The sequence below is a fragment of the Rhopalosiphum maidis genome, chromosome 2, assembly GCF_003676215.2.
Source record: "Rhopalosiphum maidis isolate BTI-1 chromosome 2, ASM367621v3, whole genome shotgun sequence".
Lineage (NCBI taxonomy): Eukaryota > Metazoa > Arthropoda > Insecta > Hemiptera > Aphididae > Rhopalosiphum > Rhopalosiphum maidis.
Window position 1 is genome coordinate 61,741,743 of NC_040878.1, and position 17,230 is coordinate 61,758,972.

Here is a 17,230-nt window from a genome sequence, read left to right on the forward strand (position 1 = left end):
TTACATTTGTTAAAAAACTATAAATATACTTTTTTCTTTTTTTCTTTAATAAAATTTGTCCAAAATGGTATAATTTTCATTTTACATTAAATATCAGTAATATCACACATTAATTTGGTGCATTGGTTGGCATTAAAAATATTTTTAAAAAATCCCTTACAACATATTCATAAGTATACAAATTTACAAATATCGTAATTAAACTAATTTTGTATTTCGTCCAAATATTGCTTAAATTATCACGTTAGTTCACCATAGTCTGTCCAACCATGACTAGGAGCTCCTAGACGTAGAACTCCCACTGTTCGGTCCTTAGATGCTGTAATAAGGTCTGATTATTATTTAAGTTAAGAAAAAATATCATAGAATATTAATTAATCTTCAAAAAATAAATTAAAATTCATGGAAATGTCAAAAAATATATAATAATTCTTTAACTAATTATTTTAATATGTTAATTATTAAATAAAAATATAAAGTTATTTTAAACAGAGATTTCAAACACATTGTTTGACAACAAAGACTTGTTAAAGAAATATATCAGGCTAAGACTGTAAAGAAAAAGAAACTTGCTAAAGTCTGGATAGTATTTCTCAAAAATGTAAGACTATACATTATTTAATTAATGTAATATAGTATATAAATTAAATACTAATAAAATAGAATTTAATAAAATATAATTATTAGTTATTACTATCAAAAGTACAAATACAAACCTATACAATATTATAATTAAATTGGAACACAATTTTTTAGCTTAAAACAGCTACTCTAAATTAATTTCCTATTACGGCCTTGCATATATTAAGTAACAAAAATTCTAATAAATCTTGATATTATGTGATGTAAAAAAAATTATGGATTAAACTGAACCTTATTTGTTACATTATGAATGTAACTAACATGAAAAAAAAATTGTCATTGCTTGTCTTAAGCACTTATTTATCAACTTTTTGTTAAAATATTACTTAAATTATCTAGCAAAATAATTCATTTTGTTAAACATTTAAAATATTAAAAGGATACATTCATCATATGGAGATATATCTAAGTCTTGTATATCTCCTTTATGGGTATACACTTCTCCAAGATATTCATGTCTATCTGGATACCTTCGATATTTTCTAACAACGCCACCTTCGCATACAGAATATAGAAAACTACCATTTGATGTGTATCTGACTTTCCATATTGGTTTATCACGATTTTCACAAAAGCTCTCTTGAATACCCAAATTAGGGACATATGATGTAATTTTATCACCCCCACTCATAATAACACCTAAACAAATACAATAAGTAAATTAATTAATTTAAAATAGGTATCATAAAAATAAAGCTTTATTATGATACATATTATGTTAAGAAAAATAAAATTCTTAATTAAATAATAATTAGCATACTATAAAATCCATTTGACAAAAACCCTTGATACGGTTCTGGTGTCGGACAAACAGTGTTCAGATGACGTCCTGAATAAAATGTGTGTAATATTCGGCCGTCCATTGTACACACTTTACAGCAACCATCTGAACCTGCAGTGACAAGTGTACTGAGAAGTCCGCTACTAGTTGCCCAGGGCCACGAAGATTCTAGAAAAACTATATCACGAATAGTACTAGAATGTAGCTGAAAAAAATGAAAATTATAATTTCAATGTTAAAATTACTTGTAAGCTCCATTTTGTTTGATTACTAACATCATACACATAATCTAGAGGTAGAGGCATTCGTAAATCTAATAACGTAAGACCTTTGCCATTTACAGCTACAGAAACTGCAATGTTAGGTGATGTAGGATCAGTAGCTAGACCAGTTCTATCCCTCCCACTTGCTGCACAATTATCATAGGCTAATAGTTGTTCTCCTCGTTCAACATCAACAACTGAAAGCCTTCTAGATGTTGTACAAGCTAAAATCTATAAAAAATATAATTTTTTAAAAATGAATCTTATTTTTATGATTAAAAAAAGCTTTTCAAGTTATAGAAATATGATATATATGTATTATTATTTTTTTTAATTGTTTATTCATACAATCTATTACATGTAGAAAACTAGGAGCAATAGCCAATAAGTTAGTACAATAGATGATACAATAATAATAACAACAGAAATTACGGATTGTAGAGACCTCCTATTGGAAGAACTACAACATGCATATTAATTTTTGAAATGCTTATAGTATTGTTCGGGGGTATCAGTTATTAAGGGTATTTTGAAGTCAAAGTGAAAGATGTTGTTAATGATATAAGAGAGAGCTTTGGAAATTGAATATGATTACCTATACAAGAAGTTTTTGATTATAAACGTTTTAATCTAAACAATAAAAATTATTTTTAACTAATAATAATTATATGAATCAAACATTTAAACAATATAAATAATGAATGCCATACACCATTATGAATCATGTTTTTAGTATGTTAAAAGATGAGCAAATATGCAAAATGTGCAATTCTTATAGATCTTCAGCTCTAAGAGGCCTCTAGAACCAAAATCTAAAAATTTAAATTGTCTGTTTCAATATTTTTTTTTTTTGCTTTTTCATGCTACAAATATTATTTGATTTTACATTGTTGTTTTTAAATTAAATTATTTACAGGCATAATTATTAAGTTGAGGATAAATAGTAAGCAAATATCAAATACAAAAATAATAATATTAAGTATTTTATAATGTTTATTAATAGATTGGTTTTATACATGTATTGATCATCGATCATCGATATTTTGTTTTTATGAAACTCGATGAGTAACGAGCATTGTGAGTTGTTGCAATAATGGTTATAATAATATTCAGTATTGTTTTTATTTTAAGGTAACCCTATAGGCTATAATGTTAGCATCGAGTATACTTATTAATAAATATTTATTTTACGAATCACAAAAATAATAACATTTTCATTTAATTAATTTTTAATTTTTTTTAAGTGCTTTAAACTTTAAATCTACTAAAAATATCATGTATGTATTTAATTTAGAGATAACATTATTAAAATTGATTTTGGAATAAAATTTCATAATAACCATATATATTTAATAATGAGGTTAACTTCTTGTTTAATTAGTATAATGTAAGGATAATATCAAAAATTATTTTATATAAGTTAAAATACTATAAAAGTACTAATTAATTACTGTAGTAATACAAAAATCGAGTAAAAAATAACAATATTCATTTGGGACATCCAAATGAATTTAGCACATGGGCTTCAGAGTTAATAGTTGCGGTACTAAATATATAAATAATAATATGATATGAATATCAAAAATTAAATTAATTGTTTTTAAATAAAGTTAAAAATTAAGAGTATGTTTAATTTACTATTATACTTGGCTTTAACGTATTTTTTATTTTAAATAATTCAAGAGATTATCAAATGCAAGTTCAAAAAAATATATTCTAATAATAATTACACAACCTAAATATAAACTAAATTTATCATTAGTCAACTTCAGTCAATTACTTTAACAATTTAAAAACAGTAATATTATCTCTAAATGAATGAATTATATAAAAGCAAATATAATGTTTACTAACATGAAATTAACTTAACACAAAAAATGAAATTAATTAATACTAATAATAGCTATTTAATTACTTACACATCATGTTATTAAAAAAATAAAACAATTATAACAATATGAATGGAATTTAAATTTCTATTTTTGCAAATTTCTTGCATGATTGGTTATTAAAACATGTAATTTAATACTCTTGTGGTATTGCAACTTCTGTATTGCAAAATCAGAAACATTATAAATGTGATACTACAGATAGGCAATAAATAATAACAGAAAAAAATATTAACTACAATTTTAATTGCCTATTTGGTTACTTGTTTTACATGACTAATAATTAAAAAAATGTGCTCTCATAGTTATTGCCTAATAGTTTTAATATTAATTTTTGGTTACAATTTATAGACAGTTTTATTCAAACTATACTTATTGTAAAATTTAATTATAAACAAGAAATTGAAATACACATTATTAACATTTAGTTTTTAAATTATATTTACCCTGGAACCATCGGATGTGAACCTAACTGCATTTACATTTTTTGCAACAGCCATTGTGGTAATAGAATATGACATAAGTAATTCCATACGCAACGAGGAGTAGAGATTGACCTTACCATCATAAGCACCAGAGCAGAATAGGTAACGGTCCTAGAAAAATACAATAAATTACCTTAAGTAAAGTAAAAATATATTTTAAAGTGCCAATATTAACATACTCGAGGACTAAACGCTACTCCTCGAACACTATTGCTATGGTGTTTTAAAAACCTGGGTTTGCCCTCCTTTTGCATTGTGACTTTTGTCACAAAATTTGAACTTCAATCTGTACTGTACTACTATGAAAACAATAAAACATCAATGGCTATTGGTTCATAAAAAAAAAAAAACATGTTGACGCCAACTTACTTCATTAACGATACTTATCGTAGTATTGTTTGATCGGACACCCAAAATTTGACACTACGTATCGTAAGTGTTTACTGTGTTCCTCAAATATATGTCAGTCATACTGTTGTGATCCATTATACGACGGTAGTTGATACTTGAAATGTCGATATTTGAGTTTGAAGTTGACGAACGTGAGTACATCGTCGTTCGTGTCCTGCATCCGACTAAATGTTTTTTTTTTTTATAGGTACCTATTTAATTATTATTTTTCAGTCACATAAACGGTAGTGTATCTGTGGTATGTCGAAACCGGATAGCACTAGGCGGGATCAGTCGCGAAAACGTTTACATCATACCACAGTCGGTTGCGGACGTAGAGAACTTTCAAGACTTTGGATCAGGGTAAATGATGAATGATGATGAACTTCGTGAAAATGTGAAATGCACCATTATCTGTGACTGGCCATATTATTTAATTTGATACTACGTTCTACGCTGTGGCGGGGCCGAGGGGCACTTTGGAAGTGGAGACAGTGGAGTGGAAAGCGATACGCAAGGCGGCTTTCGCCCACCACATTTCGACACCTCCTAAAACCAACTATTAGTGACGTGTGGATTGATAACGGATGTGGTGATGCTGATAATACTTGTGATGATAACGGAGATTCGCGCGCACATTTTCAAAAACACATCGGTAATAATACAATAATAAATTACACCCACACGTTATTTCAGTTACAACAGTAATGTATTTTAATGTTTGTTTTTTCCTGTTTATTAAGAAACAAAATACAAACAGATATTATGGAAATGAATTTCCCACCACCGTAATTAAGAATTACGCCACTCAAAAATCAATTAAATACAGTAATTTATTTACAAAAAGTGATCAAATGCAGAGTACAGACTAAATCCAATGGTCATCGAGGCTTTTTCTAAAAATGATAGGTTGAACTTCTTATTATAACAATATACATACGAGTTTGTAAATAATTCACAATAAACTTTCGGATATAAATTTAAATTCACACAAAAACCATTCATCATGCTGTTTTTGATTTATTTTAATGTACTCACAATTTACACTATGAATCAATTTTAGTAATTGTGCTGTTTTAGTGTTTTACAATATTTACATTTTACAGATAAGTATTGTTTCATTTTGAATTATATGTATAAGATATTAAGTTGATATAATATGTATATTGTATATTATTATAATAAATAAATACTTACAATATAACAAATGTAATACTTTCGAAAAAAATGTATCAACGTTCTGTAAATCAAAAGTAAAATAAATTACTTTAATAGCAATATCAAAAAATATACCATTAAATATACTAAATGATAAAGGCTGGCTGACCGTCTCTATTCAGAATCATTTTTCGTACACAATGATATATTATTATCCATTGAATTCAAATTTAACACTCCCGACTCCGATAATAGTGACTCACTGGACACCTAATTTAAAACAGAGCGGTTAGACCAGGAACGGATTGGAAGGGTTTCGGCCCACTATTCTCTGTATGCAATCGGGCCATTTTCCCACATTTAACGGCCCAATTTAAACTAACAAAATATTAAATTTTTCTTAATAGTATTTCTGTCTTCACCAACATTTTATAAGAATTAGGATTTAAGAACTTTTTCTGTGCTGATTACAAAGAAAATGTAAAATATATCAATATATAGGTGTAAATCAGTAACACCAAGTGGCAGTATGGCAAATTAAATTTTATAATTATATAATGTAATTTTGTGTACAATAATAATTTATAATAAGTATGAAATTAGTTTTTAATAATCTCCAAAATATCTTCAAACTTTAAATCATTTAGTATTTCTTTTTCTACGGACATTAATAAATAAGCATCCAAGCAATCATTAGATAATGAAGCGCCTAGACGATTTTTGATAATTTTTAATTTGCTAAATACTCGTTTACAATTAACCTGAGTAGCTGAGTCACAATATTTCCTGATTTTCACAATTCCACTGTGTTTGTATGATAATCGTGCCTGCCGAACGCTTAGTAAACTTATATTGATTCGTATTATTGGTATAAGATATAAGCCCTTGCATAATTACTAATATTTATACATTTTTTTTACATAACCGTAGTACGCGGTCCACTGTGTTGTAGAATAGTATTACAGTGGCCCAGTCCGGTCCTTCGTTAGATTGTAAACTGCGCCCAACGGTTGAACGGCCCAACGTACAGGTAAACACAAAATTACGCATGTAAACTGCTCCTGAATTCTTATCAAATGTAAAAAGGTGATTTGTAAACTAGGGTGAATGTAAGTTCCTATACAAAAAGTACGAGACGTAGCAGGTAAAAAAAATAAAAAAATTATTCAATAATTGTAAAAATACTATATTTTATGAGTTATAAATTTGATGATATTGTCATATATTTTAATAAAATATAAATAATAAATTAAAATTTATAAATACGAGTAAAAAAAATTTTAAATATAAAAATAAAAATAAATTATATTTTATGTTGTTTATTTCGAAAACTTAAAATGTTTAACGTAATTGTATTGATTAATTTTATTTGTTGAAAAGTCTATAATTTTTTTATTTATAAAATTTTCGTTTTCGGCATATTTTTGACAGATTTTTATTTTTGGGTAACTATCTGCAGTTTTTATTTTTATGTAAGCATTAACTTGAAATAATTTGAGAACTTCAATAACTACTATTGATATTTTATATTAAAATATATGAATATGAAATGTTGGTATTATGATATTTTTATTTTTCAAGACATTTTCATCAGTTCGATAACTTATAAATTGTAATATTAAATAAAATATAATGCATTAAGTATATTTTTTGTACCTAAATACCTGTCTTCCGCCTGTGTACATAGGTACGTACCTTTTTTACTATGTAGAAACTTACATATCACATACGTAAGAATTAAAATATCTATGGAATTTTTTACCTACTACACTCGTATAGAAACTTACAATTTCCTGTAAATTACACCCAGGTAAAATTTTAAAAACTAATAGCTACTTGTATTTTTACAAAATTAAATAAAATTATAAAATTTAATTCAAAATACAAGATATTGAAGTTAAAAATTGAAGCAATACACGAATAAAATTCACATTAATACGGATAAATATTAAATAAGGAAGATATGCATTATTGTACTCGAAATAATAAATAAATATATAAGCGTGTATCAAGAATCTAAATGGATTATCATATAGATGCATTATTTATTATGTATATTTTAAAATAAGATATAGCTACTGATTCTGGTACACGTCGCACTTCTCTAAGAGGGGTACATCATGGTATAGTAAAATTATAAAATGTTTTAATGTAAAATGACACCGGTATAGTGAGGACTTAAGATACATACTTTTCAGGACACGATTTTTATAGCCGTTCAAATACCTCTATTAATTATCCACTGTACCAATAGTCCTCACCACGAAGACTGACCTGTGAGCACCGTGACCCTCACGACATATCCATCCCCTTAGCCACGAGTTCTCAAACCAAACCGGTTATTATAGCCGCACGCTTCACGCCAATTAATAATTATTTTTACCATTGTGAAAACTACTGACTAGAATTTACCACTTGGTTCGTGACAAAGACAACTACGGGCTAATTCTCCTGGCGAAAACTATTTTATTTCTTTCAACGTTTAGTATTATAATTGCATTACAGAAAATAGACAAGATGTGCAGTACGTACAAGTTTGTTGCTTGGTATGACTGGTAGATGGCGCGTACAAACTCATCGTTTTCGTACTTTCAACGATGATCATAATTTACTTTGGGAAAAGCGTTAAGACATCGTAACGTCGTTATTAAAATTAATTAGTGCAGTACTAATTATAACAAAATCGTAGTTAATGATGCTATTTGTACCCAAAAAAACACTAATCACGCGTTAACGACTATACGTTTAGTATGCACCTCCACACGTCAGACGCGTGAGTTGTTTTATATAGTTTAATGTTTGAAAATAATCAGTTATCGCTTCTCGGCCTAATGGCTAAGATCAAAAGTGTAGTATCTGTTCTTATCAGCTTAACATCTGATAAATCACTTATTTAGTGGTTCAAATGTTAAACTAATATTTTGACTTTTGGTGGAGACAAGGGGCTTGCTCCTACTCAACCGCGGGTTGGCTCGGAGTTGCAGTACTTCCGGGATCGATCCACAAATCACTAATAGATTAAAATTTAAACTCAAGTATCCAATGCATACTTGACCAGTGGTACAAATGTGAAAAATATTCAAGGGAAGACATGGCTCCCAGAGAATTGCTGTTAAATATTCGACATAATTTTCATGGACTTTTCTTTACAGGACTCTATATATAAGTATATATTATATAATATAACAATCGTACCTTCTTTGTAACACGTCTAATTTAATTTTTTGATGGAGATTCTAGAGGATAACATTTCTTTTTTTTTAACGGGCAGTGGCAAGCCCTATTTTTAATTTGCATCATATTCGATATACTATTAACTTATACATAATATGTCAATAATTTTATATTTAAAAGGCCTATATGTATTAAAAGTCAATAACTTAATATTAAGAATTGACTTCTGAATATACAATACGCAAATATGTTCGAAAATAACAATACAAATTTGCCTAAAAATAATTAATTTAACTTGATATATATTTTCTAAAATCTAATGTTTATAGTAGAAAATAATTTCAAAATTAAATGAGTTTCTATAAAATATAAACACATTTAATACAGAGATTTTTAATTTAATATAATAAATGTAAGAATACGTATTTTTTTAACGTTTTCAAAATTAAACGAATAGTGAACATCCATTATTGGATAACTAGGTAAATATTTTGATAACATTTTCTTTCTAAAATCAATATAACATACATATATAAAAAATGACAGCCAAATCTCTTATATTTTATCGCTGAAGTCTGTGCAAGTCATTATTTAATTTATACAACATGCAGTTAACACTTAGCAGTCTTAAATTTATACTATGTTTAATTTTTAACGTGATTGATACCAGTTAACACAAAATCAAAATATATTAATTGTCACCAACATTATAAAAATCAAAACTTTAAATGTAAATCATCACCATTAAATTTGTCTATTGTCGCAATGACCAATGCCTGATCTAAATCTCTGAGTTAAAACTACTGATACTGGAGACCCTTTAAAAAAGATTTTATATATATTTAATTAAAATAAATACAATAATTAATTTGTGTTTAGTATTTGTAATTGATAAAAATTAACCTGGGTAGGCCTAGTTATAGGGTGACCAGACGTTCCGTTTAAAACGGGATTGTCCCCTTTTTGATCATCATGTCCCGTTGTTCCGACAACCTTCGAACAGGACGCTTTTTATCCCGTTTTTATAGGATGGTCCCATTTTAACATATTATTACATAGTATTTTTAAAATAAATCGATCGATAGAACAAATTTAAAATAGTATTATAACCAAATTTATAAATAATAAATAACAGTAAGACAAGAATTAAAGGCCCATGCTAAAGAACAATTAAATTAACAATAGTGTTTAATAATTAAAAGAAAATTTTCCTAATTGTTTAAAAAAAATTGTATAAGTTTTGAAATGCAAAATTGTGTTGACTAATGATAATAAAAAAATAAATATTCCTAAACTTTTGAACACTTTTAGCTTAGGTTAATTAACTCGAAAGGGTAAAGTATTAATAATTTTATAGAGGGGGGAGGGGTGTACCAACTGTCCCGTTTTTTATTATTTTTAAATGGTCACCCTAACCTAGTATATATTAATATATTGTACTCGTCAATATACACCATTACACCAATCATATAAATAATGATTTTTACTCTCGATAGAGGTTGTTGATTTAAAATTTAAAAACAATATTATAATATTTACGTTGAATTAATAGTTCTCGTGAATAATTATATTATTATTATTATATCCCAGGAATATAAAAATTATATTTAGAAAAAAGCAATAAATAACTATGAAAAACGAGATTATACGTTGATATCGAATAAAAGAAGTGTAACACGCATGTACATATATTATATTATATAATATATTTTTTGTTTATTGACCTTTTTTTTTTTTTTTGGTCGATCGCGACAACCTAAAAATCTCGGAGGTCGATCACAAGTCTATTAAAGTTGATCACCCCTGGTATACATTACAAGTATTTTTAAATGGATAGATAAAACAAAAAAAAAATTTAAAAAAAATGTTCAAAATATCTAAATAATATTAAACATAATATACGCGTATTATTCGTATTAGGTTAGTAAATTAAAAACCGTCAGTAATTTTTCGAAATTAAAAAAAATTGTTTTGGAACAAACAATTATGAACTCCAAACATACGCGTCGCCACGATAATTATAATTATAACTAAATAAGTACGTTACCAATCGACAATCAATCGAGCGGGATTATAGCTAAAATACGAAAATGCGCATAATAATATTTATTATATTAAACTGAGTTTGAATGGTGCCTCTTGCAGACATATTGTAATATATAATAATATATAGAAACTACTATTTATTTTACTGGTCTTAAATATTAAATACATCTTCACAGAATTAATTTTGTTGTTATTATTTGAGCTGTATTGGAACCACTATTTTCCATTTTCTGGCGATTATATTTCGACAATGAACTATCAAATGTGTTGAAGAAATGTATGGACACACTTGATGTATTGAATATGTTTAAGAGTGTTTTTGTGCTTAAACTGAAATATTTTGGATATGCATAGTTTTTTTACTAATTCATTTTATGATACATGTCATAGCACTAGCAGGTTGTTTATGCAAAATGCCTAATTATTCTGTTTTCAATTGTGTGAGTAATTTTTTTTTTAGTATCCAAAGAGTAAAATTTAAATCATTAAATTTTAAACGTCACATAATTAGTATAAATCGCGAATAATATTTTTATTTTAGGTTATATTGTCATGTACTTTTATACTTAATCGTTGTATGTTTTAACGTTCTTTCAAATAATCGTGTACAAATTATACGACCGAATATCGTTAATATCAAAAGGAAAAATACCTATTAGTCAATTGGGAACTATGTATACTAGTATACTATTATAGTATTATGGATAACCTGGATTTCATAAACAGATTCATTGTTGGAGCACCAGTGCTCATTAGTATATTCAGGTCTGTGTGTTTTGAAACGGAATTGCTGGAGACTAGGCGCATGTATTGTTGACATTTTACAATCGATATAAACTATATTATAATATAATAATTATTAATAAAATAATAACTACACATTTTTTCTCAGGAGAACTATTTATCTAATATTTATTATAATAAACCAAAAATGAATAATTAAAATATTTTGAAATTATATAAATATATACGTAATAAAAAAAAAATGAAAAAATAAATAAAAACTATACAATTTAAAAATATAAATCATTTAATAAAATATACTCGAATATGTTGATAATAATAATAATAAATAATAATAACAATTTAACAACTGTTTAAAAAAAACTGTTATTATTAAAGTAGGTAATGCATAACATTGTTTATCATAATATATTAATATTGTAGTTGATAGAAATATCTACTTATATACCTCGTAAGTATTTTATGTCGTATAGTTATTTCTATGTCTTTATTCCAAACTTTGATTAAAATAATGAAATAGCTTATAAATATTTTATAGTTTTCTTATTATTCTTTGTATTTAACTTCGATTTGTATAAACAAAAATGAACTGTCAAGTACATGTATACATAACATGTTCAACTATAATATTTACAAGGATTCAATATTATGAATATTGGAAATGTATATGTTGTATAGATGTATAATGCCTTTTTTTATACTTATTCACAAATTGTATTATTGTTTGTGTAAAATAGCTTTGTATTAAAAATATTATTAACGACGTAATTTTATGTATTTAGATGGGTAATTTAAAATTAAAAATTAATACTTTAAAGTGTATCTATGGCCTGTGCCATAGACAAATTGGAATGTCGTGAATTTTTTCAGTGCCTAAATTTTTTAAACCAAAACAAATTATTTGTTTTTACAAAATTATGACTTAAGTCCATTTTGAAAAGATTTTATCAGCTCGAACGAATCCAATCGGCAATCAATGAATAATATTATAATAAATGCTTATGTAACATAAATATTTACTGAATTCTTGACACAGGTTGTTAATAATTTAAGGCAAATAACGTAACGAATTATTCTTTATATATTATTTTATAATTTTTTTATTAAATGCTCTACACTCTGTTTTTTATTTGATAATTTTTCTGAGCTGTATTGCACGATCAACTGAAAACATAATTTTGTAATTAATTATAGTATTAAATATTATAATTTAATAATATTCTCGTACAAATTCCCCAGCTACAATAAAAAATAGTCTGCCATCAATTGAAAATCAAAATAATAGTTAAATCTGGGTATTTTCGGTATACGTATTTTTGAAATTATAAAGATAGAACTTACCTAGGTATGATACAAAGATAAATCGATTTTAATAACTGTTTATAGTGTTTATACTATGCATTTAATCTGAAAAATATGTGTCTGTAGTTGTAACGCATTATTTTACTATGTATATATCTCTAACGACCAATCTAACCTTGAACAAAAATTTCAACTCTAATTAATGTATGGTTAATGGAAAACGTATAAATTGTATATGTCGCATCCATATCGCTTTATTGTACGTTTCACGAAATGGACAACGTTTGCATCCATTTCACGAAATGGAACCGCGATTTCTCCACTTCACGTAATTACACAATATGGATTATATTTGGTGAAATGGATATCTAAACCGTCATCAACAGAACTTGTTCCGTCATTTGGATGTCCATAAAGCAAAATTATATCATATAAATAAAAGTAGAAATATACTGAAAAATTGCGGCGCCCCCGAAAGATATTGCACCCTAGGTACGTGCCTAAGTTGACTATGCGTAAATCCGCCCCCAAATAGAACAGATAAGAATTATTGTCACGTCAAGAAAACAGCGAAGGTATATTATTCAGACTTACATTAGCTATAATAATTTTAATTTTAAATAAATTGTCGGTAAACATAATAGTTTGTATTTAAGTACATATTTGTAAAATATTTTCTTAAAAATAATAGAAAAATTAATTATAAATGATTTTTTAGAAATAATATATAACAATTTTTTTTTTAAATTTTGCTATAGGGACATCCAAATGACGGAACAAGTTCCGTTAATGACGGTTTAAGTATCAATTTCACGAAATATAATCCATATTGTGTTATTACGTAAAGTGGAGAACTTACGGTTCCATTTCGTGAAACATACAATAACGCAATATGGATGCGACATGCCGACATATACATTTCTTTATTTAGGTATATTATACTATATTAGTATCGTAAGTGGGAACAAGTATTCTGCGAAACAAATAATGAAGCCCCACAGGGCCATGGCCCATATAATGCGGGCGGTACAATTCCCTTATCAAATGTTCGAATTCATTGCCAACTTTGTGCACGTTCTGGTAACACTGGACCCTTCCATTTCATGGTTATCTTGTTATCTATGGAAAATTCAAAACCGAAAATCCGGAAAAATATCATTGTTAGTAAACTTACGCATGTGGTCATGTGGCATTTACGCATTACATAAAAAATACAACTCTGTAACTACTAACTATCTACAACTGTTTAGTCCTGTGTGGTGTGTAGCATAGTATTAGTCACTTCCTATCGAAAATGTAAGTATGTAAGTGGTTTTCTAGTGTACAAACTACGTCGAATCTTTGACCATGCTGTTTGTCGCCGACTAATACAAATTTTAACTACGATTGATAACGCGTTTATCCTTGCAGATGACCGGACCGCAGAAGAAGAAAAAACACCATGTAGGTGATACATTCTACAAACGGAAATACAAGACCAAACATAGAGCCAGAGACATTGACGAGGTAATAGAGCATTTTTACGGTTGACTGTTGAGCCGTTGAGCTATTAACTGGTCGGATGTTTGTGTTCAGCGCGCACGCGCTTTCAAGATAAAATTTCTAAATACAGGTTTATCTATATTGTTCTATTGACTATTAAAAAAGCGATCTAAAAATATTTAAAAGTCGATATTGTTTAGCTATATAACATTATAATATAAATTATCAATCAAGTTGTGTGAAAATGACGATCATAATGTAGTTGGCCCGTACTAAGTGAATGACACCACATTTGTACGGATAATTGATTCATACACAATAAGTTCATTTTATAAATAAATGATAACCAGGTGAAAATCTTTTTATAATATGTTAAATGCAGAAATCCATATAAAATATATGTATTAATACCTATTTTTTTTTCACTTTTTCCACTCAAGGTAATTTATACAGCATGATGAGATATTGTTTTACTTTATAATTGATACTATACAAGTTCTTATTGGTATCTACATTTTTTAATGATTAATACCAGACTTTTTATTTTTACTATTCCCCTCTTCCAATTTTTTTATTTATTTATTTTACATTTTTAACTAGTAGTTACATGTGTTTTCATTTGTTATTATACTGTTGATAATATGATAACTAATAACTCGCATGAGCTTTTGCAATATAAATCTATAAATTACATTTTGATTCTTTGACAAACAATAAAAATTGCACTAAAATATCAATTATTTAGTTTTGAATTTAATTGTAACTATTTAAATATTACAATATAATATAATGAAGTTATTAAATAGTTAAACAACTTGTGCTTATATTAAAATATATTATATTGTCTTGAGTGATAAATAAAATACCAAAACTTTAAATTATTTTAATAATAAAGTATGATTTTTAATTTTTTATTTACCTATAGCCATCCCCCATAAGTGTTTGCCAAACTAATAATCATATTTTTATCCTAGGTTGATAATGACTTAAAGAAAGAAAATGCAGACCGTTTGTTGAAACAAGCTCTTGATTTTGATAAACCTGGTGAAGGACAACACTACTGTATACATTGCGCGTAAGTACCATGTCCTATACAGATAAATCATACAGAGTCATAGTAGTTATTATAAAACTAATTTCAATTCAATATTTTAGGCGTTACTTTTTAAGTGATCAAGTCTTACAAGATCATTTCCGTACAAAATTACACAAGAAACGAATTAAAGAACTTAGACTTGAGCCATATACAATTGAAGAGGCCGAAAGAGCAGCTGGTTTTGGCAGTTACATAGCTCCTAAAGAAAGAGTCATTGTTACACAACCAATTAATGTGGAAGAATACAAAGAACCTGAACAAGTTGCTGATATTTGTTCATTAAATATAGATTTACAATGATTAAAAAATTGTTTTCTATTAATTCCCTTTTAAAGGTAACTAAAAAATATAGTACATCAAAACTGTATATACCGTATAATCAGACATCAGATACATATGTTGTCGTTGAACCATATTTGGATCTGGAGAATCGTTTAAAAAATATAAATATTTTAAAAGATAATATTACATTAAGGGGTTTAAATATCGATTTAGATAAAATATGTGATAATTGGTCAAGTTTCACAAATGCACGAGACGAAATCGTCTGTTTAAATGTCGAAAAACAAAAAATTGCTGAACAATTTAAAAAAATTAAAAAGGACAATAGTAATGAAATACAGATGCTTAAAGAAAGTAGAACAAAAGTAATGACAAGATTAAAGTCATTGAGAGATGATATTTCTACATTAGAAAAGGAAGTGGTTATTCCTAGTCTTAGCATACCCAACAGCTTACATCCTGAGTGCCCTTTATCTGAAAGTAAAATTTTATTTCAACATTCGGGAAAAATTAAAATTGATAATAAAGACTGTATAGATCATTTAAAAATTGGCTCAACGTTGGAATGTTTGGATTATATAAATCCTGTAATTGTTTACATTAAGAACGAAGCATCTCTCTGTGAACAAGCAATAATGGCTTATTTCAATGAGTCTTTAGAAAAGTCTGATTTTATACCTTTTTGTAATTCAGACCTTATTAGAAGTATAATTATTGAAGGATGTGGTGCTGACATTGACAACGCTGATCAAACATTTATTTTAAGTGAAAAAAACCTGCACTTGACGGGTGGTGCAAGTCTTCAATCTTTCTGCGCATTTCTTACCAAAATGTGTGTTGGTGGAAACAAACTGCCTCTGAAGTTGTATTCAACTGGTCGATCATATAAACCATTTATTAAAAACATTGGACTTTTCTCTGCTGTGCAAACAAATGCTGTTGAAGTTTTAATTGGTTCAACTGATAAATGTAAATCCAAAGACCAATTTGACAAAATGTTAACCATTTACCAACGACTGTATGAAAATATTGGTTTAGACTATCGCATAGTTTACTCTCCAGTTTCCAAATTAGAAAACTGGGAAAGTTTAAGGGCTCAAGTAGAATTATACTCTGTTAGCTGTAGAACGTATGTTACTGTTGCTTCATTGTCTTTATCTGGGGACTTTATTAGCAAGCGCTTGAGAATTTATTGGTCTGGTAAAGACAAAAACAATTTTTTACACATTGTTAACGGAAAAATGGTAGACACTAATGTACTGCTAGGATGTTTGTTAGAACAAAATGTAAATGAGTTCACCGTACCAGACTGTATAAAAAATTATATGATTTTATAAAATATTTATATGATTTTTTGCTTTGTATCATATACGTGAATAAATTACTATTAATGTATTGCCTTTATATTCCGATTTTCTAATTCCAAAAGTAGATCATAATATAGATATTAAATGCACAATATTGTATAATTAAAATATTTTATCACATTAACACTA

The 17,230-nt window shown here is 27.2% G+C and overlaps 2 protein-coding genes and 1 non-coding gene across 6 annotated transcripts; 2 read left to right on the forward strand and 1 right to left on the reverse strand.

Annotated features, from left to right (window-relative positions):
• LOC113553130 lies at nt 1-4,967 on the reverse strand. 2 transcript variants are annotated; one of them, XM_026956298.1, is made up of 7 exons: nt 4,430-4,967; nt 4,240-4,356; nt 4,022-4,171; nt 1,699-1,917; nt 1,403-1,628; nt 1,027-1,281; nt 1-331 (listed from the first exon to the last, which is right to left on the reverse strand). In XM_026956298.1, exons 2-7 carry the CDS (start codon nt 4,312-4,314, stop codon nt 240-242), a joined length of 1,017 nt encoding a protein of 338 aa, XP_026812099.1. In that variant the 5' UTR covers nt 4,315-4,356; nt 4,430-4,967; the 3' UTR covers nt 1-239. The 2 variants fall into 2 exon arrangements, with proteins under 2 accessions (XP_026812099.1, XP_026812098.1); XM_026956297.1 differs by having other exon boundaries at nt 4,240-4,359; nt 4,430-4,965.
• A 3,456-nt stretch (nt 4,968-8,423) lies between these two features.
• Nucleotides 8,424-8,617, forward strand: LOC113555325. Its single transcript, XR_003405349.1, has one exon. It is a non-coding gene; the product is annotated as a U2 spliceosomal RNA (small nuclear RNA).
• A 5,389-nt stretch (nt 8,618-14,006) lies between these two features.
• On the forward strand, nt 14,007-17,140 carry LOC113551351 (zinc finger protein 593-like). Of its 3 annotated transcripts, none has more exons than XM_026953553.1 (4): nt 14,007-14,178; nt 14,285-14,380; nt 15,331-15,431; nt 15,512-15,975. In XM_026953553.1, exons 2-4 carry the CDS (start codon nt 14,285-14,287, stop codon nt 15,750-15,752), a joined length of 438 nt encoding a protein of 145 aa, XP_026809354.1. In that variant the 5' UTR covers nt 14,007-14,178; the 3' UTR covers nt 15,753-15,975. The 3 variants fall into 3 exon arrangements, with proteins under 3 accessions (XP_026809354.1, XP_026809353.1, XP_026809352.1); XM_026953552.1 differs by having other exon boundaries at nt 14,009-14,170; XM_026953551.1 differs by lacking the exon at nt 14,007-14,178 and having other exon boundaries at nt 14,312-14,380; nt 15,512-17,140.
• Nucleotides 17,141-17,230: the final 90 nt, after the last annotated feature.

Bases quoted from the DNA above. Each gene is read 5' to 3' on its own strand.
- LOC113553130 (XM_026956298.1), bottom strand. From the start codon at position 4,314: ATGCAAAAGGAGGGCAAACCCAGGTTTTTAAAACACCATAGCAATAGT. The intron at 1,629-1,698 runs GTTAGTAATCAA...CATTTTTTTCAG, and splicing joins CTCTAGATTATGTGTATGAT to CTACATTCTAGTACTATTCG. The intron at 332-1,026 runs GTATCCTTTTAA...AATAATAATCAG, and splicing joins TATATCTCCATATGATGAAT to ACCTTATTACAGCATCTAAG.
- LOC113551351 (XM_026953551.1), top strand. From the start codon at position 15,749: ATGATTAAAAAATTGTTTTCTATTAATTCCCTTTTAAAGGTAACTAAA.